At 29.6% G+C, this 18,564-nt stretch overlaps 3 protein-coding genes and 1 pseudogene across 3 annotated transcripts; all 4 read left to right on the top strand.

Annotated features, from left to right (window-relative positions):
- The first annotated feature begins 2,412 nt into the window (after positions 1-2,412).
- LOC137808021 (uncharacterized protein At4g22758) lies at positions 2,413-3,371 on the top strand. Its single transcript, XM_068608913.2, has 2 exons — positions 2,413-2,943; positions 3,027-3,371. The coding sequence occupies exons 1-2, from the start codon at positions 2,601-2,603 to the stop codon at positions 3,173-3,175; spliced, it is 492 nt and encodes a 163-aa protein (XP_068465014.2). The 5' UTR covers positions 2,413-2,600; the 3' UTR covers positions 3,176-3,371.
- A 4,849-nt stretch (positions 3,372-8,220) lies between these two features.
- Positions 8,221-11,159, top strand: LOC137808022 (protein cornichon homolog 4). The gene is made up of 4 exons (XM_068608914.2): positions 8,221-8,473; positions 9,254-9,435; positions 10,656-10,778; positions 10,865-11,159. The coding sequence occupies exons 1-4, from the start codon at positions 8,402-8,404 to the stop codon at positions 10,899-10,901; spliced, it is 414 nt and encodes a 137-aa protein (XP_068465015.1). The 5' UTR covers positions 8,221-8,401; the 3' UTR covers positions 10,902-11,159.
- A 1,467-nt stretch (positions 11,160-12,626) lies between these two features.
- CLP2 (CLP protease proteolytic subunit 2) lies at positions 12,627-17,712 on the top strand. Its single transcript, XM_068608915.2, has 9 exons — positions 12,627-12,813; positions 12,912-12,955; positions 13,038-13,113; positions 14,868-14,988; positions 15,197-15,334; positions 15,448-15,564; positions 16,536-16,604; positions 16,691-16,786; positions 17,343-17,712. Exons 1-9 carry the CDS (start codon positions 12,758-12,760, stop codon positions 17,478-17,480), a joined length of 855 nt encoding a protein of 284 aa, XP_068465016.1. The 5' UTR covers positions 12,627-12,757; the 3' UTR covers positions 17,481-17,712.
- On the top strand, positions 13,681-14,421 carry LOC150028869 (uncharacterized; annotated as a pseudogene).
- Positions 17,713-18,564: the final 852 nt, after the last annotated feature.

Here is an 18,564-nt window from a genome sequence, read left to right on the forward strand (position 1 = left end):
TATATATATATTTATAACAAACTTTCCCCGATATTTCTACGCGTATATATGGGAATCAGATATTTAGTTTTATTCAAATAACGATCTTAAAATAAAAGTAAGTGTCTTTTCTTACATTTTATATAAAAAATATTCATCTTTAAATTCTGAAATGAAAATTTCAAAATCTATATAATTAAACCTTTAAATTTATCATTCATTTTTACCTATCCATAGTGTAGTTAATCTATTTGGATTTTTGGATAACTTTTGAATACAATAAAAGCCCATAAAGAAGTGGCCCAGTTAACTCTAGATACAAAAAAGATAAATTATATCTTGACAATGAGGTATTAATTGGCTATCAATTGAAGATAATTTATTTAATAAAAACACATAACTTGTGATTTTAAATATCAACTTGTCTATAACTCACAAAAAATAATGTGTTCTTTTTAAAACTCATTTTTAAGAGAAATTACTCTTATATTTTCTTAAATAATGTAAAATAACACTCAAATTCTTCGTAATTCTAAAATAGATTATCATCTTTGTTATAATTTTAATAAAATAATATTTAATTTTTTCTCATTTTAAAATAGATGGTCTCTTCTATTCTAATTCTAGTAATAATATTCAAAAAAACTTTCAATTTTTAAAGAGAGATTGATTTTTAATAAATAATATTAATTTTTCTTATATTTTAGGAATGTGATGTGACACTGACATCTTATTATACTTAAATCATTCATTTTTCTATAAAAAATATTTAATTTTTATAGTTAATATAATATATTTAGATAAAATAAGGAAAGTAATTATGACATGATTAAAATATAAAGAATATAAATATAATTTATTATAAACATATAACATGTGGATATTTATTTAAAAATTAAAAACAAGAGAATTATATTTTATTAAAAATATAAAAATTGAATGTCTATTTTAAAACTGGAGAGAATATAAATGTTATATAAAATAAAATAAAGGAAATAAGTATAACTTTCTTAAAGTATATGTTACTATAAAAGAAGTAAGAAAAATATTTTTTTTTAATAAATTATGTGCAAAAGAAAATCTCAAAATATTAGTATAGAAAACAAGATTTGATACAGACTAATGGAGAAATTAGACCAAAACCAATGGTATAAAAAAAATAATAAAGAAAAGAAAAAGAAACGTCCCTTAAATATAAGGGAGTTTGGGAAATCTACTGAGACTAAAAACACGGGCTAAGCCCAATAATAAGTATCCTATGACTCCTGCAACAAAACAAAAGTTGAAGAAGATTAAAATATTATTTCTGTGTTGTTTTATTTGCATAAACATTTGTTTATAGAAATAAATTGAAATATATCACATATAATAATATGGAATTTTTAAATTTTACAATATCGTTATACAAATTAAATATTTATATGTAGAGGACTATTAATTTATTATTTTAAAATTAAATTTGTGAGTTTCATTTGTTTTGAAAAATATTTTTCTAAAATTGTAAAAATTCTGAAAATATTTTTCTTAAAGTATATTTGCAAACCATTCGTTTTGGTTTTACATAGTTAACTTCTTTATAAAACAAATCTATTGGAAACATAATCAAAATATAAAATATATACATTAACGTTGAGATTTTGGGTTTAGAAATAAGAGATGTATTACATGAAGGTATTGTGATTTATTTCATGTATTTTATATAAAAAATGTAACAAAATATTAAAATTTAAAATATCTCAATCTTAACTTTTAAAACCTAAATAACAATTAAATGTATTTTTTTATCTTTAAGTAAAATATATTGAAAAAAATAGAATGATTTCTTAAAAATTAATTTAGATAAAAAATAAACAAATATTGTTAAAATTCTTTCATGTTTTAATATTTTTTATTTGAATTTTAAATTTCAAAATTGTTTCTTCTCCTTTCAAACTGAAGTAACCATTTACAAGCATACCGATAACCAGTTTTACATGTGTCATGATTAGGTAACTAGTTCTATAGGATGATTGTAATATATGTGCTTCTTGCTGCTTCTTTCCCTGTTCCTCCGACGAGGTCATTGCTTCTTTCTCCCTTTCGTTCGACCTTTCCTTTCATTTGAAATTCTTCTGCTTCCGCGTCCGCACCCACGCCTACACTCAAACGCTAAACTCTTACACTTTTACAAAATTGTCACATCACTCCCATTAAAATTAAAAAAACATGACTGTCACATCCTCACCCAAGCTACATCTGCGTTGTAAAGTATTTGTTAGTTAACCAAACATTTTTGAAATAAAAAATTATTACTTTAACATCCTTAAATAGAAATAATATTTATTTTATTTTTTAATTTAAAATTTTAATTTTTTGAAAGAGTATAAAATAAAAACATTTGTTCATAAACAAAAGGTTAAAATGCAGCAGCTCCACGGAAGTAGCACAATTAGAAAAGTTAGGTGGAGCACTTTCAGAGAAGCTTCCCTCAGCGTCCTTACTTTCAAGTTTTGTTCTCTCCTTAAGCATTACTTTTGCTTCTCAAACCCCTCAGACCAACATCTCTATCTCATGTTATGTGATCTATAAGCAAAACTACCAAGGAGAATAGAGAGAAAGCCAAAATACTTATCCTCATAAGCATGACTTCAGTGTCACCGGGTCATCGGAGAAAATTCTCCGGTAAGGACCTGACGAGTTCGCAGCGGCCGGAGAAACATTGGAACGGTGGCGGATTCGCAGTGACGCTGAAGGTTCCGGTGGAGAGCAGCAGTGAGTCTTTTTCTCGACCATCAAAGGTGTTGGTGAACGTGAGCATGGAGAAGTGCGTGGGAGCGGTGCAGGTGGTGATATCACTTGAGGACACCGTCGCCGATCTGATAAAAGCGGCGTTGGCGTCTTACAAGAAGGAGAAGAGGAGGCCGTTCTTGAAGAACAATAATTCCAAGTGCTACGATCTTCACTACTCTTCTTTCGCCCTTCAAAGTAAATAATTATCTTATCTTTCTCTTCTTTATAACTACTTTTAGTAACTGATGAATAACCATGCTCTTTGATTTGAAGTGCAGGTTTGAAGGTTGATGAAAAGTTGATGAACTTGGGATCAAGGAATTTTTTTCTTTGCTCAAGGCCCATGTCTTCTTCTTACTCTGAGAAAGAGAATATGGTAATTGATTCTGCATTTTCATGGATGGTGTTCGTTCCTCTTCTGCTTTAGATTGGGCATAGGCATTAATAAACAACACGCTCCTTCTTTTTCCAACTACCTTTTTCTCGTTACATCTAGTATACTTTGAATGATTCTGAAGAACGTGTTACAAGTATATCAAAGGGGTACTTACTCTTTTTTTTTTAATATTTTCTAGTTAAATTTGTATACTTATTGGCAGCTATTCATGGAAGTTCATGTCTTACCTTTGTTCTTTTAACTACCCTTAACGTTATTATATATGATCTTAATTATATATATTTTTTTTGAAATTTTTAGATAATTGATTGATACCTAATTTATAATTTGCTTAAATTAATATCAATCCAAATTTGGGATTGTGATATCATTTTTTAATCATATTCGTGGAGATTATATAGTGAAAATCATAATTGGAGAAATTGGCGTGAAGAAAGTTGTTCTCACTGAACACGATTTTAATCAGGAGAACATCCTTCTCAAGCTGTGCACATAATAATTATAAGCAAATTTTTTTCTTAAAAGAAATGAATCAATATATCATTAAAAACAAGTTAAATAACAAAAATATACTATGTAATTAATAAATTATTAAACAAAAAAAACAAAAGAGTCATAATATCACTTTAAGTAAATTAAATAATAAAAACGTAAGTAAATAAAAAAGACTAATGCTAAATTAAATAATATAAATATAACTTAAAATAAGACTAATACATAACTAAAAAAATTAAATAACATAAATATAAATTAATAACAAATATTATTGAGTGAAAATGAACGTAAATTAAATAACATAAGTATAAATTAAAAAAACGAGTAAAAGGAAATCTAATTATCACAAATATAACTTAATAAAACAACTCGCAGATAACTATAACTAAATTAAGTTGTAGAACAATAAAATATAGAAAATAAATAAATTAAATAATAAAGATACAAAATAAGAATAGACGAGTGAAATCAAATTAAATAATAGAAGAACAAAAATAAAATATGCAAAAAAATAGATAGCTTAAAAATAAAATAAAAGATTAATAAATAGACACAAGTCCATTAAGATTAATTTAACGACTCTAAGGTGACTCTTTCCTTACCTTACTATTTGTAAAGATTTTTTTTATAAATTATTACTTTTTTTAACAATTATTTACAAACATAATTATTACATTTATAAATATTTTAATTATTATATTTATTATCCACAAATCAATAATTTAAATTATATAAAATATTTTCCACTATTCTTTTAAAAAATCGTTTTTCTATTAAATTTTCAAACCAAAATTTAAAAAATAAATTATTTTAAAATTGATAATTATTATTTACCTATTTTGCTAAATAATTATTTCTGAAAGTATATGTTTTTGTAAATAAATATTTTTTCTAAATTATTATATTTATATAATGATTTTTCCAAATGAATTTTAAAAAAAAAAATCCAAACCATTTTTGTTTAAAAGTAAAAAAAAAAACTAAAAATATAAATTATGTTTCCGTCATTTTTAAACAAAAACAAAGTTAAGAATAAACTCATACACCACTAAAATAATTTAACAATAAATCATACCATTGTTGGAGATCCCTACTAAATTTTATGGAAAATTATGACCAATGAATATTGGTAACAATATTGTGGAGAGCTGAATTATCCTCAATTAAGTCAATTAAGAGAGAGAATTGTTGGGAATCTTCAACAATTTAATGGGATATTATGACCAATTAATATTGGTAATTGATCTATTGAATATATTTAATGATGACCATTAAAAGGTTTTTATAAAGAAGTCTCTATGTAACGAGGATTAATGAAGAAGTCTTTCGTCTCATTCTCTATATAAAGAGAACTTATGAGGAAGATGGAGAATGAAGCAAGAAGCAATGAAGTCGTGAGAAAACAACATAGAAATCCTAGCGAGATGTTAGAAAGACTTTGTAATCCCACTTTCATAGTGAAGACGTTGTCACCATAATAATGAGATTAAAGATCCTAATAAGATGCTAGATCTCGTGGATTTTATTTCTCAAATTGAAGAAAGTTTTCCCACATTAAAAATTCTATGTCTCATTATTATGAATTTTCTCAACAACAATTTCATGTTTCCATGCTTATAAAAAATAATAATAATGAAGTTGAATAAGGTGCACTTTATTATCAGTGCATTAGAGACAACCAAAGCTCACATAAATATACACTGATTTTCATGTATATATATTGACTTGACATATCTATATCAATTACCATTTGCTTTACACATCTTCTCCTTAACTTCAGATAACATGTTTGTTAGTAAAAACTTAATTTGTTCACTTTAAAAATTCCTACCAAACTTCTATTACATATTCAAATATCAGATTATATATTATCAATATGCCCTTTTTATAAAAAAATATTTTTTTTTATAAATTCTTAAAAAGAAATAAACCACTTAAAACTATTTTACATAATTTTATTTATTTATTTTGTAATTATGTCTGATAACAAAACAAAATGTTGATTATTAACTGAAACTTAGTAAAACAAATTTATAATAAATTAAAAAATAAACATCAATAATTTATTAATTTTTTATTTCCTTATCTATTTAAAATTGATCTTTATTATACCTCTGTCTTATCTTTTCATTTCGTCGCATTTCTTAAGTTTTTTTTCATAATTTTAAATCATATGACATAACACTATAATATTATATGTATTTTTTGTAAGTAATTTATATTGGGATAAAATATTTATCTTTATAAAATAATTGACTAATTATTTGAAAGTAATTTTTTTTTTCATTATTTGTTAAAATATGAAAAGAAAAATGTAATAAATCTCTTTTATCCATTGCATAAATAAAAATATCTAACAATATATATAATATCTTATAATATATAATAATATCTAACACTTCTTTTAGGTATATAAATCATATATACCAGTTTGTTACAAAAATGTAATCAATCATAGGTTCTCCTAAGGGTTTAGTAAAAATATCATCTAATTGATAATTTGAATTAACAAACTCAATCTTGATATCAATTGATATAATTTTTTCTCAAATGAAATGACAATCAATCTCAATATGTTAGGTCCTTTCATCAAAAACTAGATTTGCTCTAATATGAAGAGCAACATGATATTCACATATAAGTGTTATTTAAGTGACCTTTTGCTATTCTTTAAGTAACTGTTTAAGTCAAATAAGCTCACAAGCATTCGAGACCATAACTCTATATTATGTTTCTGCACTAGATCTCGCCACAATACTTTGTTTATTGCTCTTCCAAGAGATCAAGTTATCACGGAGACAATATAACCAAAAGTTGTTCTACTATCAGATGGAGATCCTACCCAATCAACATGTAAATAACAAACAATTTTAGTGTAGTTATTGTGACCATATAACAAACCTTTTCTATAAGAGCCTTTAATGGTATTTTAGTATATGGATAACACCATTCCAATGGTCTTCACATGGAGAATTAAGAAATTGACTCACCACACTGACTACAAAGGTAATATCAAGATGAGTAACAGTGAGATAGTTCAATTTTCCAACTAATCTTCTGTACTTCTTAGAATCTGAAAGAGACTCTCCCTGATTGGATAGAAGTTTGACATTGGGATCCATGTGAGTATCAACAAAATTCGAATTCATCAACCCAATTTCTTCCAAAACATCCAATGCATATTTTCTTTGAGAGATAACAATACCAATATTGGATTGTGCTACCACAATCCCCAAGAAATATATGAGTTTTTCAAGATCTTTGGTCTGAAAGTGTTTACATGGTGATCACTGCCTGTAAGAACAATGTCACCAACATATACTGCAATATAGATACAATCAACACTTGAGTGACGATAAAAAAAATGAATGATCTGTTTTACTGCAAGTCATACCAAACTGTTGAACAATATTGCTAAATTTTCCAAACCAAGCCCTAGGAGACTGCTTAAGGCCATATAAGGATTTGCGAAGACAGTCCAGAAGACTCTCCCTGAGCAAAAAAAAAACTGGGAGGTTGCTCCACATAAATTTCTTCATGCAAATCCACATTAAGAAAGACATTTTTGACATCCATTTGATAAAGAGGCCATCGTTGAAGAGTATCCATGACTATGAATAAGCAAACAAAAGGCATATTTTTCCGTGGAGAAAAAGTATCACCATAGTCTAAACCAAAAACTTGGGTATAACCCTTAGGCACAAGACGAGCTTTGAGACGATCAATAGTACCATCAGGACAAACTTTGATAGCAAAAATTCAATTGCAACCAACAAAATTTTTTCTATAAGGTAAAGGAACAAGTTCCCAAGTTCCATTATTCCGAAGCGCATTTATTTCATCAAGCATGGCCTGAAGCCAACTAGGATGGGCTAAGGCCTCACCTAATGATTTTGGAATGGATACAAAAGAAATAGACGAAAGACAAGTATAAAAATGTTGAGATTGTCTATGATAACTCAAAATATTATAATGTGAAAAAAGATTACAGTTAGTACATATACCTTTATGAATGACAATAGAAATGTCAAGTTCAACTATCGAAGGTTAAACTATTGGAGTAAGAGGGGTTGGCACTAGATAGTCATCTAATTGACGATGAGATATTTAATGACGACTATACACCTAAAGAGTTGGTGGTGTTGAACACATAAAATTATATTTATATAGAAAAAAACATATAAACTAAACTCATTACATAAATAAAAATATCTAACAATATCTTATAATATATAATAATATCTAACATTTATTCAAAATCTTCCTGTGCAACTTCATTGTAATAAAAATAACAATCAAAATAATAAAAACAACGATCAAAGTAACAAATATTGTTAATTAATAAATTCTTTCACCAATTTTTTATTGGTATGAATTTAAAAACAATTGTTTGTCTCTTGTTCAAGAACTACGTAAACAAAATATAAAAATGACGTAGTAACTTCGATTAAAGTTGAAGAGCATTTATCTTTGGTTTTCAGTTTTTCTTTTTTAAAAAGGGTTTACTATTTTCTTTCTTTTCTCGGTTGGACTGGTAAGGACCCTTTAATTGTTAAGTTGGCACACGATTCTTAGCTTCTCCGAGTGTCTGTCTGCGGAATCCAAACCCTCCGAGGTTTCTTTCCTGTGTTCCTTCTCGTGCGGTGCACCCTGCGCACGAGCTCTTTGTAGCTATCATCGCATCAATTAACATCGCATGTTTCGAACGCGTTGTGCTGCAACTGAAATCGAAAACCGGAGAAAAAGGAGAAGAGAGGGAGCATGGCTGATCTCTTTGCGTGGCTCATCTCCTTCTTTATCATCATTGCCTTAATTGTACTCGTCATTTACCAGGTCAATTCCGAAAGCCCTAACTCATGCTTTTTGCTTGTGTATTTTTTTTTTCTGTTTATTTTCTTGTTAAAGTCAACTTCAGAGCAATTTAAAGCGCCCCATTCTCCGAATTGCTTCTTTAGTTCGAGCATTCAACAGGGTGTATGTTTGATTGCTATGGGTAAAAGTAAAATGAAGTCGATTCGTATTTTAAAAAAAGTTGAAGAAAAAGAAAGTACTTACCAATTTCTAGAGAAGATACTTGAGATAAAAATTATGTGGGTATGGGTTCTTATCTGGTGTAAAAAAGTTTCGCATCATCTTTATAGGCAAGGATTTAGTTTGAGTATTTCCTCAGAAGATGTACTTCAACGAACAGAATGAACGTGTCAGTTTTTATGATACATAATTGACAAATATATGAACATTTAATTATAATAAGACTTGGGGGGTTCTAAGATTGATACATGTACGCTTAGGTTACATATGTGTTTATTATGATTTTGAAAAGAGGTCTATCTACTGGAAATGACCTAATTTTCTTATGTTTTATGTGTTCATGTCTTCATTTGATCAATTGTATATTCTAGGAGTTAGGAGCTTCATCCACCTTTATGTCCATGTTTTGTTACTTTTATGTTTCTGCTTCTGAAGATTGTTAAGTGTTATTACCACCAAAATGTGTTTTGTCATTGATATTTTCTCCAGGAGTCTAATGAATTTGATTGCGTTTGGTGGCTTTCATTTTTTTTTAATTGTTGGTATAATCTGACTTGTAATATTGTTTAACATTTGTTGCAGTTGATGTGCCTGGCAGACCTAGAGTTTGATTATATAAATCCATATGATTCCTCATCTCGAATAAACAAGGTGGTATTGCCTGAATATATTATAGTAGGTGTTCTATGCGGCTTCTACCTTGTCACAGGGCATTGGATAATGTCATTGCTCTGTGCTCCTTACCTCTACTACAATGTGAGACTGTATGTTTTCTATCAAATTTAGAAATAATCCAAGTTTATTGTTTACGGAATATACTGGTTAATGTATATTATGGTTTTAAGAAAACATTTAAGTGAAAACGATCCATGTCTGTACACTAAGAGTGGATGATAGATTGAGTTAGAAATTTTAATCTTTGCATTCTTTGGCATTGAAGTAGTGTGACTACCCAGGAAAAGAGTCACTTTCATGGCATGAAATAAGTCAATTTGATTGATATAATGTACCTTTCAGTTTACACTTCATGGAGTTGCTAAGCAGCCTATATGTTACGAAGTGTAATATTTTGTGCAAGTGCAGTAGTTTGGGTGAGGGTTTGGATTTTGGGTTCTTTGCATTATTCTGCACTTTCATTTGAGTATAAGAGTGTTAAGAGAATCAAACCAACGGGTTAACCAAATCTTTTACTATATGGCAAGTTTGTTCATTCTTTTTCATGGTTTTGGTTCGCTTAAAAAAAGGGCTGGGGGATTGGCAATTTTTCTTGTATGATGAAGCCAATAGGCCTCATTGTTGAATCTCACTCTAGATGTAGAACTGTGAACTTTATGTTATTATCTTCTTTAATCCGTTTATTGTAAAAGGTCATTATAGTTGGTTTAGTTTTTGTTGGAATTCAAAAAATCCAAATGAAATAGGGACAAGCGGTTCAGTTTGGTTTCTAATTTTTAAGGATTAGTGAAGGCTAATTTAATGTAGTTTTGATTCTCAAACCGAACCAAACTTGAAAATAGCCCCTAACATCCCTAATATTGTAAATCAGCCAAAGGAGTGATATAGGCATGATGCACCACACAAAAAGGAACTCAGTACTTGAAGCTTGCTTTATCCATTCATATAATTGATAATCAGGCTCCATTTTTATGTGTTTGCTGCTTAAATCTCTTCCATGTTACTTAAGGGAATGATTTGGTATCCAAATTAGTAACTCAAGTTAAAAGTTACCTGTTGGATGCCCCTTGTCTGTCAAAATAAAGCAGGAGTTTCCTGTTGTAGAGTTCAGTATCAGTTTCTCATCGACATCAGCTTGTAGCATTTGTGTGTCCAGCTACCATTTTTGTTTAGTTAATGGTTTCTTGTAGTTAAAGGGGATTAAAGGGATGGCTTCTTTTCATGCTTTAATCATCCTTAATATCTTAGTATGCTCTGGAATGTGCTTGGTATGGTGTTGCTAATTACATATTTTATTCCCTTTGATCAGGTATAGACAAGGAAAGCATCTGATTGATGTTACAGAGATATTCAATTTGCTCTCCAAGGAAAAGAAGCAACGGCTTGTCAAACTCTTCTATCTTGTTTTAATCCTTTTCCTATCCTTATTTTGGTATGGTGACTAGCAGAGAAAGGGCCAACATTCATTAAAAAGAATTGCTGTTAAGTTATTATTCTTACTAGTGGTTTTTGGTGCAGGATGATCTATACATCTTTGGATGATCATGATGATTGATGGCTTCTTTTGTGGAGGCTTTCTGGAGTCTCCAATGCAGCTTGAGGGCACAAATTACGACCCATATAAGATGCTGGCTTGTTTCATTGTTGGACATTGACAATGGGATATCTGGTTCTGTATAACACATTTCAAAGCAGTTTTACTTTGCTTTTCGATTCATGCTTGTTGTAGTAAATTCAAATTGCAAAATCTTCCCTTATAACCTTGCTGTACGCTTAAAATTTTAAGTTATTTAAAAACTCACATTCATTAAAAGACCAGTTACTTTTTATTAGGTTACTTCGTGTGGGTGAAACACAATTTTAGTATTTTGAATAAAACTGTAACTTTAATGTCTAAAAAACTAAGGAAATAGAAAATAAGTCTCGAATAGAAAATATCAATAATTACAATTACAGTTTTAGGGATTTAAATGGTCTTTTATCTTTTTGTATTGATCTAACCGGTAAAATGTGTGGTACTTTTAGGAAGCCTTAGATAAGAAAATAACGTGTCAATTGGTTGAATATGATGCATGAGTAGTTGTAAATTTTGTAATACTTATTTAATTTTTACAAATAAAAAACCGGTAAGAGCAAAATTGAGACGCCAAAATAACAATTAATTATTTTAAAATTAAGCATTGTTTATGTATAATATGAAAAATCATTTTAATTATCCTAACTTTTACACTACCAACTATACAGTATATATGTTATCATAATTTATATTTCCTCTCTCTTTCTGGGTGGGTGGGTATGTGTGATCTTATGTACGTGATATTTACTGTACTCTTAAACATGACTACTTTCTCCATGTATAAACACATAATTTTCCTGTTTATTAAAATTTTCTTTTTATTATTTCTCATATAGGATAAATAGAAAAAATAATTTAAAATATGTTTCAAAGAGTTTACTTTTTATTTTTTTAATTATAATATTTAATTATAACTCATTATTTTATTAAATTTTTAAAATTTGGACACAAGGGACAACCTTATGTTTTTGTTCATAATAACAATAACATAATATTATTGATTTTTTCTAAATTTTATTTCAATATATTAATTGGTATTATTACCAGTTTTCTATGAATAAAATAATGAATTTGTTATTATCTAATAATAGCGAAAACCTTTGACTTTTTTTTATATGCATTGTTATAATTTATATATATGTATTTTTATTTTATTTTATGTTATTATATGTAAGTGTTATTTATTTGTTTTGAAATTTGAATTTATAGTCCAATAGTTTTTTTATTTGTTGTGGTATGAAACATTTATTTATATGTACTTAGTATTGAGGATAACATTTATAACATGACTAATTTTTTTTATCATGTCTAATACAGAGGATACGTTGCTACAATTTTTTTTTAAAAAATAATTTCATAAAAAATGTAATGTTCATCTCGATGATTTATATAATCCACATACTTTATTTAGATAATCTATAAACCATACTTCAAATTTCATTAACATGATTTTGATCATATGTTATTACATCTATTTGCACATCAATTAATAATAAACATAACTTTGATATAAATTTTAGTCTAGTGATTTTGCTCTTTACATGTAAAAGTTATTCCAAAAAGATCATTTAGCTCAAATGTGATTCAAGATGTGAGATAAAAATTGTTGCTTAAAATTTTAATAATTAATTAGGTAAAGAAAAAATTATTAATAATTTAATTCTAAACAAATAATATATATTGTATGAAAGGCCTCACGGATACTCACTAGTTTACCTAAAGGATCGAAACGGCATCGTCTGTGATTTCATTCATCTTCGTTTCTCTTCAAGTAACTCATTCTTGGTTCTTGGAGCACAAAAAGTGCGTTCCTATCCGCTCATAGTCATTTCAACATGGCGGTTGCACCCTACACCACCGGTTCTGCACCTCGCCTTTCTTCCGATTTTAGGTCGCAGTCTCTCTCTCTTTCTCTCTCTCCTCCAAAATTATATAATTCACTCTGTAATGTAACTGATGGTTCTTGTGTTCTCTCTTTTGCCGTTGCAGTGTTGCCACAAAACTCTACTCCGGGTTGAAACTTCAATCTGCGAGTGCGTCTCATTCCATCTTTTTCTTGTTATCTTTCAATCTTTTTATTTCTTTACTTGCTTGGCTCATCGTTTTCCATTGCAGATTCTTTTGGAGCGGTAAAACCTAACGTAACCGCTGAATTTTATGGAAAAGTACACAAGACTCTTCTTCAGTGTCGGTAATCCTTCACTCTCCATTTCCAACTCATCTTCGTTTCTTCTGTCTTATATATGGATAACAAACAAGAAATCGGCTCTATTTCCTTTTTATCCTCTTCGCTGCTCATTGTTTTATGAGAAGTAAATAATGTATTTGTAATGTTTCTGCCGTTTGACGTGCTTGATTTCTGCTATATTGTTTTGCTACTGTGCCTGGTATATGTATAGACTCTGATTCCCTAAATATGCAAACGCAGCACTTCCACCCCCGTACAGTTTTTCTTTCTGCAGGAAGCAAATCCTACTTATTTTCTTGTTATTATTATTGGTTAGTAAGTAATTTTAAACAGCAACGGAGTTCATGCTGGTCACATAACATCATATAACACCTATAAAAAAAGGGGGGGATAGGTGTGTTATTTTTTGGTAATTTGTTTGGATATGGAATTCTTTTCCGAAGGCATCTCAAGACTCTGGACAGCAATTTCTGTTGTATTCTACTTATTTTGTGCCATTTAATAATACTGTTCTTCAATTTAACATCTGGCATTCTATTTCTTTGGTCCTTGCCGGATTCAAAAGTGGAGGTTATGTAGCAATTGAATTCATCATTTCACAATGACCAATGTGACCTAGCTATTGGGTTCGTTGGAGACCAAAATCGATTCTTCCTTCCGAAGAAAAGATAGGATCTATGGAAATTTCATGACTGAAAAGCTGTTAACTAAGGTAGTGGCCAAACATCCAGTGGAGAAAAATGAAACTTCTAAATGCAATGATAGAGATTAGGAAGGAAATGGGTCTAATTTGGATTATCATCACAGTTTTGATGAAGATATTATGGCAGTAAAATAGGTGGAACTGCCAACTTTTAGTGAAGAAGACCCCATTGAATGGATCACAAGGGCTAAAACCTATTTTGAAGTTCAAAGTGCAAGTCAGGGTGTCAAAATTAAATTTGAAAAACTAAGTACGAAGGCTCAAGTATTCGTTGGTTCAATTTTTTAAGACAATTTGTGGCACATTTAACTTTGGGAAAATTTACTGCAACCTTGGTGTCAGGTTTAGAAAAGGGGAGACTCGCTCCATTTAACAACTCACAAATTGATAGAAAGGAAAAGCAAGGGTTTTATGCTTCAGGTTTGGAGAGTTTCAACCCTTATATTCATGTGTATAGAAGCAATTAAGATTGTTAATTGTGTGAAATAATAAGAGCTAAGTGAAGATGGAAAAGTAATTTCTATTTGAAGTGGACTAAGATAACGTGGAAGAGCCAGTTTCTTACTTTCAGCCTTGGTGACATATGGGATAGTTATTAGTAGCAGTAAGTAATATTTTTAGCAGTTATTATATATTGAAACATATTCCATAATAACTATCATTAGGAGTTTATGTATTATTAGAATATGTTGAATAGTAACTGCCATGCTGACAGATAAGGCCAGAATGTTTGGATATAGGTATGTCATAGGCATGTAGGGGGATTGGTGAGTTACTTTTTTGGTGACTCTGGGACAGCAAATTCTGTTGTATTTTCTATATATTCTGTGATTTAAATAATCATGTTCTTCAATATATCAATTTGTATTCTATCAAAATTTGTTAATTAATTTTCTCGATTCAAATGTGAATTGTGAAGAGCATTCTTAATAATCTTTTGCCTAGCAAAATTATGGATACAATGTGGTACTTGGGGGTGCATGATATGTCACGATTTGTAGTTTATATAGTTTGAATCAGACTGATGCAAACTAATGATTTTTCATGTTTTCAGGTATGCTAACCACAAATCATCAAGGCCGTGTATTCGAATGATGCCCATAGGTACTCCTAAAGTCCCCTATAAGACACCTGGTGAAGGAACTTGGCAATGGGTTGATTTATGGAATGCCCTTGTAAGTCATTACTCCTTGGTGTATATTTACTAATTTTACACTTCACGCGTTGCCGACCAAAAAAAAAAAAAACACTTCACACATAAAAGATGCTGGTTTTCTTTTGTATCGCATAGGTATGATTCATATGTGAACCTCAAGTTTCCTTTAGGTATTCATCTCTTTTTTAAAGTTGATTAGTACAAAAACTAGTGCATTATTGATGCAGTATCGAGAACGTATTATCTTCATTGGACAAGAGATCGATGAAGAATTTAGTAACCAAATATTGGCGACTATGCTGTATCTTGACAGTATAGAGAACTCTCAGAAGCTCTATTTGTACATAAATGGTCCTGGTGGTGATGTAAGTCTTGTGACTAAGTGTTAAATGATCGATCAATTAAATCCTACTATTTATTGCTTCATCTTGTTAATTAGTCATGGTTTTTAACTTGCCTAAGCTTGCGAATTTTGCAGCTTACACCAAGCCTGGCTATCTATGACACCATGCAGAGCTTGCAAAGTTCTGTAGCCACCCACTGTGTTGGTTTTGCTTATAATCTTGCAACATTTCTCCTTGCTGCTGGTGAAAAGGTACTCTATAATCAGTGTCTGTTGATACAACTCGTAAAAGTCAAGTCTGTGCGAGTGACTTTATATGTTTAGAAATTTCTACTCCCAACAATATATATATCCAATGTTGTATGGACTTTAGACTTGTGTAAAGGAGAGTTATCTCTATATCATACTTGATACATTTGTGTCCCCTCCCCATCCTTAATATGATTAAAATTAGTCTTGACATCATATACATTTGAAACAACAAGGGAAAAGATTAGATAAAGGTACTTGACATGTACTACTGTTTATATTTATAGCGTATCACTATCTTTCATGAATGGCCATTTTACAAGTAATAACAATTATGGTACTCTATTACAATTGAAAACCTGGCAAGTCTTTTAGTTTGGAAATAGAACGGGAATATATCCCATACAGATTTGGGATCACACAATTAAATAAAAAATGACAAAAAAGTAGTAATAACATTGAAATACTTTTCAGTCATTAATACTATCAAAGTTTTGACTCCTAAGATTCCTCTTTCTGCTCCATTCTGTTGTGTTGTTTATGACATTCACGTCTACTTGATTTCATGCAATTTGGCCTTTAGCTCATTCGTATCACTATCTTTCCTGAATGGCCATTTTACAAGTAATAACAATTATGGTACTCTATTACAATTGAAAACCTGGCAAGTCTTTTAGTTTGGAAATAGAACGGGAATATATCCCATACAGATTTGGGATCACACAATTAAATAAAAAATGACAAAAAAGTAGTAATAACATTGAAATACTTTTCAGTCATTAATACTATCAAAGTTTTGACTCCTAAGATTCCTCTTTCTGCTCCATTCTGTTGTGTTGTTTATGACATTCACGTCTATTTGATTTCATGCAATTTGGCCTTTAGCTCATTGTATTGAGTCTGCTGACCTCATTAGTTCATTGAAATGAGTCTGACGATCTATTAATCTTTTCATGATATTCTGTTGTATTAAGGGTAATCGTTCTACAATGCCTCTATCAAGAATTGCCCTTCAATCTCCAGCTGGAGCTGCTCGTGGACAGGTATGACTTGTCTTTATTGATATCACCTCTGAGATGATGAATGGGACTGTTTTTACTTTGGATGCTAACATCATGAAAACTTTCAGGCTGATGACATTCTTAATGAATCAAATGAGCTACTTAGAATCAGAGATTACCTTTTCAATGAGCTGTCTAAGAAAACAGGTCAGCCTGTTGAGAAGGTAAGTATATCCATCAATGAAATTCATTGAGTTAAATGAGATTGTGACTTCTGTGCTGGTTTGAATGACATGACTGTATGTCTGCTTGACTATCCAACTTACTGCAAGACGAGAAAAAGTCTTGAAAATCAGTAGCTTTTCTTTGTTGATGAAGTCGAATTCAACTTTGAGATGTGTGGACAAATCTGTCAAGAAGCAATTTTTTGAGAAAAAAAATGAAACTCAATTTTCCGGAAGCTAAAATTAACTTATGCAAAAGTTAAAAATAAGAACTTAGAGAAGTTATACCAGAGAGTTTCTAAAATTTAATTTATAAATTTGAACTTATAGAAAATCTTATTTCTTTTTTTTCTCTTTTAGAAGTGCTCAAACAAAAAATTGTCCAAAGAGACTCTTCGACATAGCTTCTTTAAGAATTGTTCTTTGCCTCTTTCAGTTTTCTATTTCAAATCCATTTTTTTGTGGGCTTATTTTAATTCCTGCCTTTATGGGTATTTATATCACCATTTCAGATTGCAAGTTTTGAAACTAATGTGTATTGAATGCATCTCTTCAGATTACCCAGGACCTGAGCAGGATGAAACGTTTCAACTCACAGGAAGCTCTTGAATATGGGCTTGTTGATAGAATTGTCAGGCCGCCACGTATTAAGGCTGATGCTCCTCGCAAGGATGCAGGCACAGGTCTTGGTTAAGAACACATTTATAATCCACATTACCGAGTAATATCGCTGTATCAAAATGTTTCTCGTGTAATATTTTTTTCCTCAATTTTGGAGCATGTATACAATTCTCGTGAATGAATTCGAATCACATAGTTGAAAGCAGTAAGGTAAGGTGGCTCAGACGTAGTTGCTCAGACCCTCTCTGTACGTTAACCATTAGCATTCAGAAATTCCATATTAAACAAATCATTTTATGAAGAAATTCTTACGTGTTCCAAGAGTAAAGAACGAAGTATTTTTGTATCATTGAATAATGAACGTGTATAATTTATTATGGCATTAACAATGAGAAATTTAACTATACTTTTTTTTATCGGCAAAAAGAAATTTAACTATACTTATTCTTATTAACATTTATTATGGACTGAAATTTATTGGAATTAATGAATGTATCTGTGATTTAAGTATATAGCACGATATTAAGTTTTAATAAATTTTTGTTAATGAAAAAATTGTTAGAAAATATGTTCTTAAGATTTGGCTAATGGCCAAGATAAATGGTAGGGATGGTTGCTGTAATCGGTGTGAATAATCGAAAATTGGGTTTAATTTGATAAATTCGACCCAGTCCAAGCAAATAATAAAAAACCAGGTTAGATTATACTTATGGGTTTAATTGGTTTGATATGTTTTTAACTAATTGTTTTGATTTAAATCTAACTATTCAACCCAACTCAATTATATGTACACATAATATAACTATTTTCAAGATTTTTTTTAATGTAACATTTTAATGATAAATATAATGTTATATTAGCTTGAATGTGACTAATTCAATTTGGTTTGAGTTAGTACTAACTGTTTGAAAAAAAAACTGAACTAATTCAAATTGTCTAAAATGATAAAAATCTGATTCTACTTGTTGTATACACAAGATGGTAGGATATCAAATATCTATTGTTGAACTAATTAAATGGTAAGTTTTAAAAACTAATGTAATGAAATGCGAAAAAATTATCTTAGATTACAATTTTGTGTTAAGGAATTGTAGAGATTTTCTGAGATTTTACAAAACTTTAAAATTTAAATCACTGTTATTACGGGTGTGTCGTTG

The sequence above is a fragment of the Phaseolus vulgaris genome, chromosome 3 (assembly GCF_051622355.1).
Source record: "Phaseolus vulgaris cultivar YP4 chromosome 3, ASM5162235v1, whole genome shotgun sequence".
NCBI lineage: Eukaryota > Viridiplantae > Streptophyta > Magnoliopsida > Fabales > Fabaceae > Phaseolus > Phaseolus vulgaris.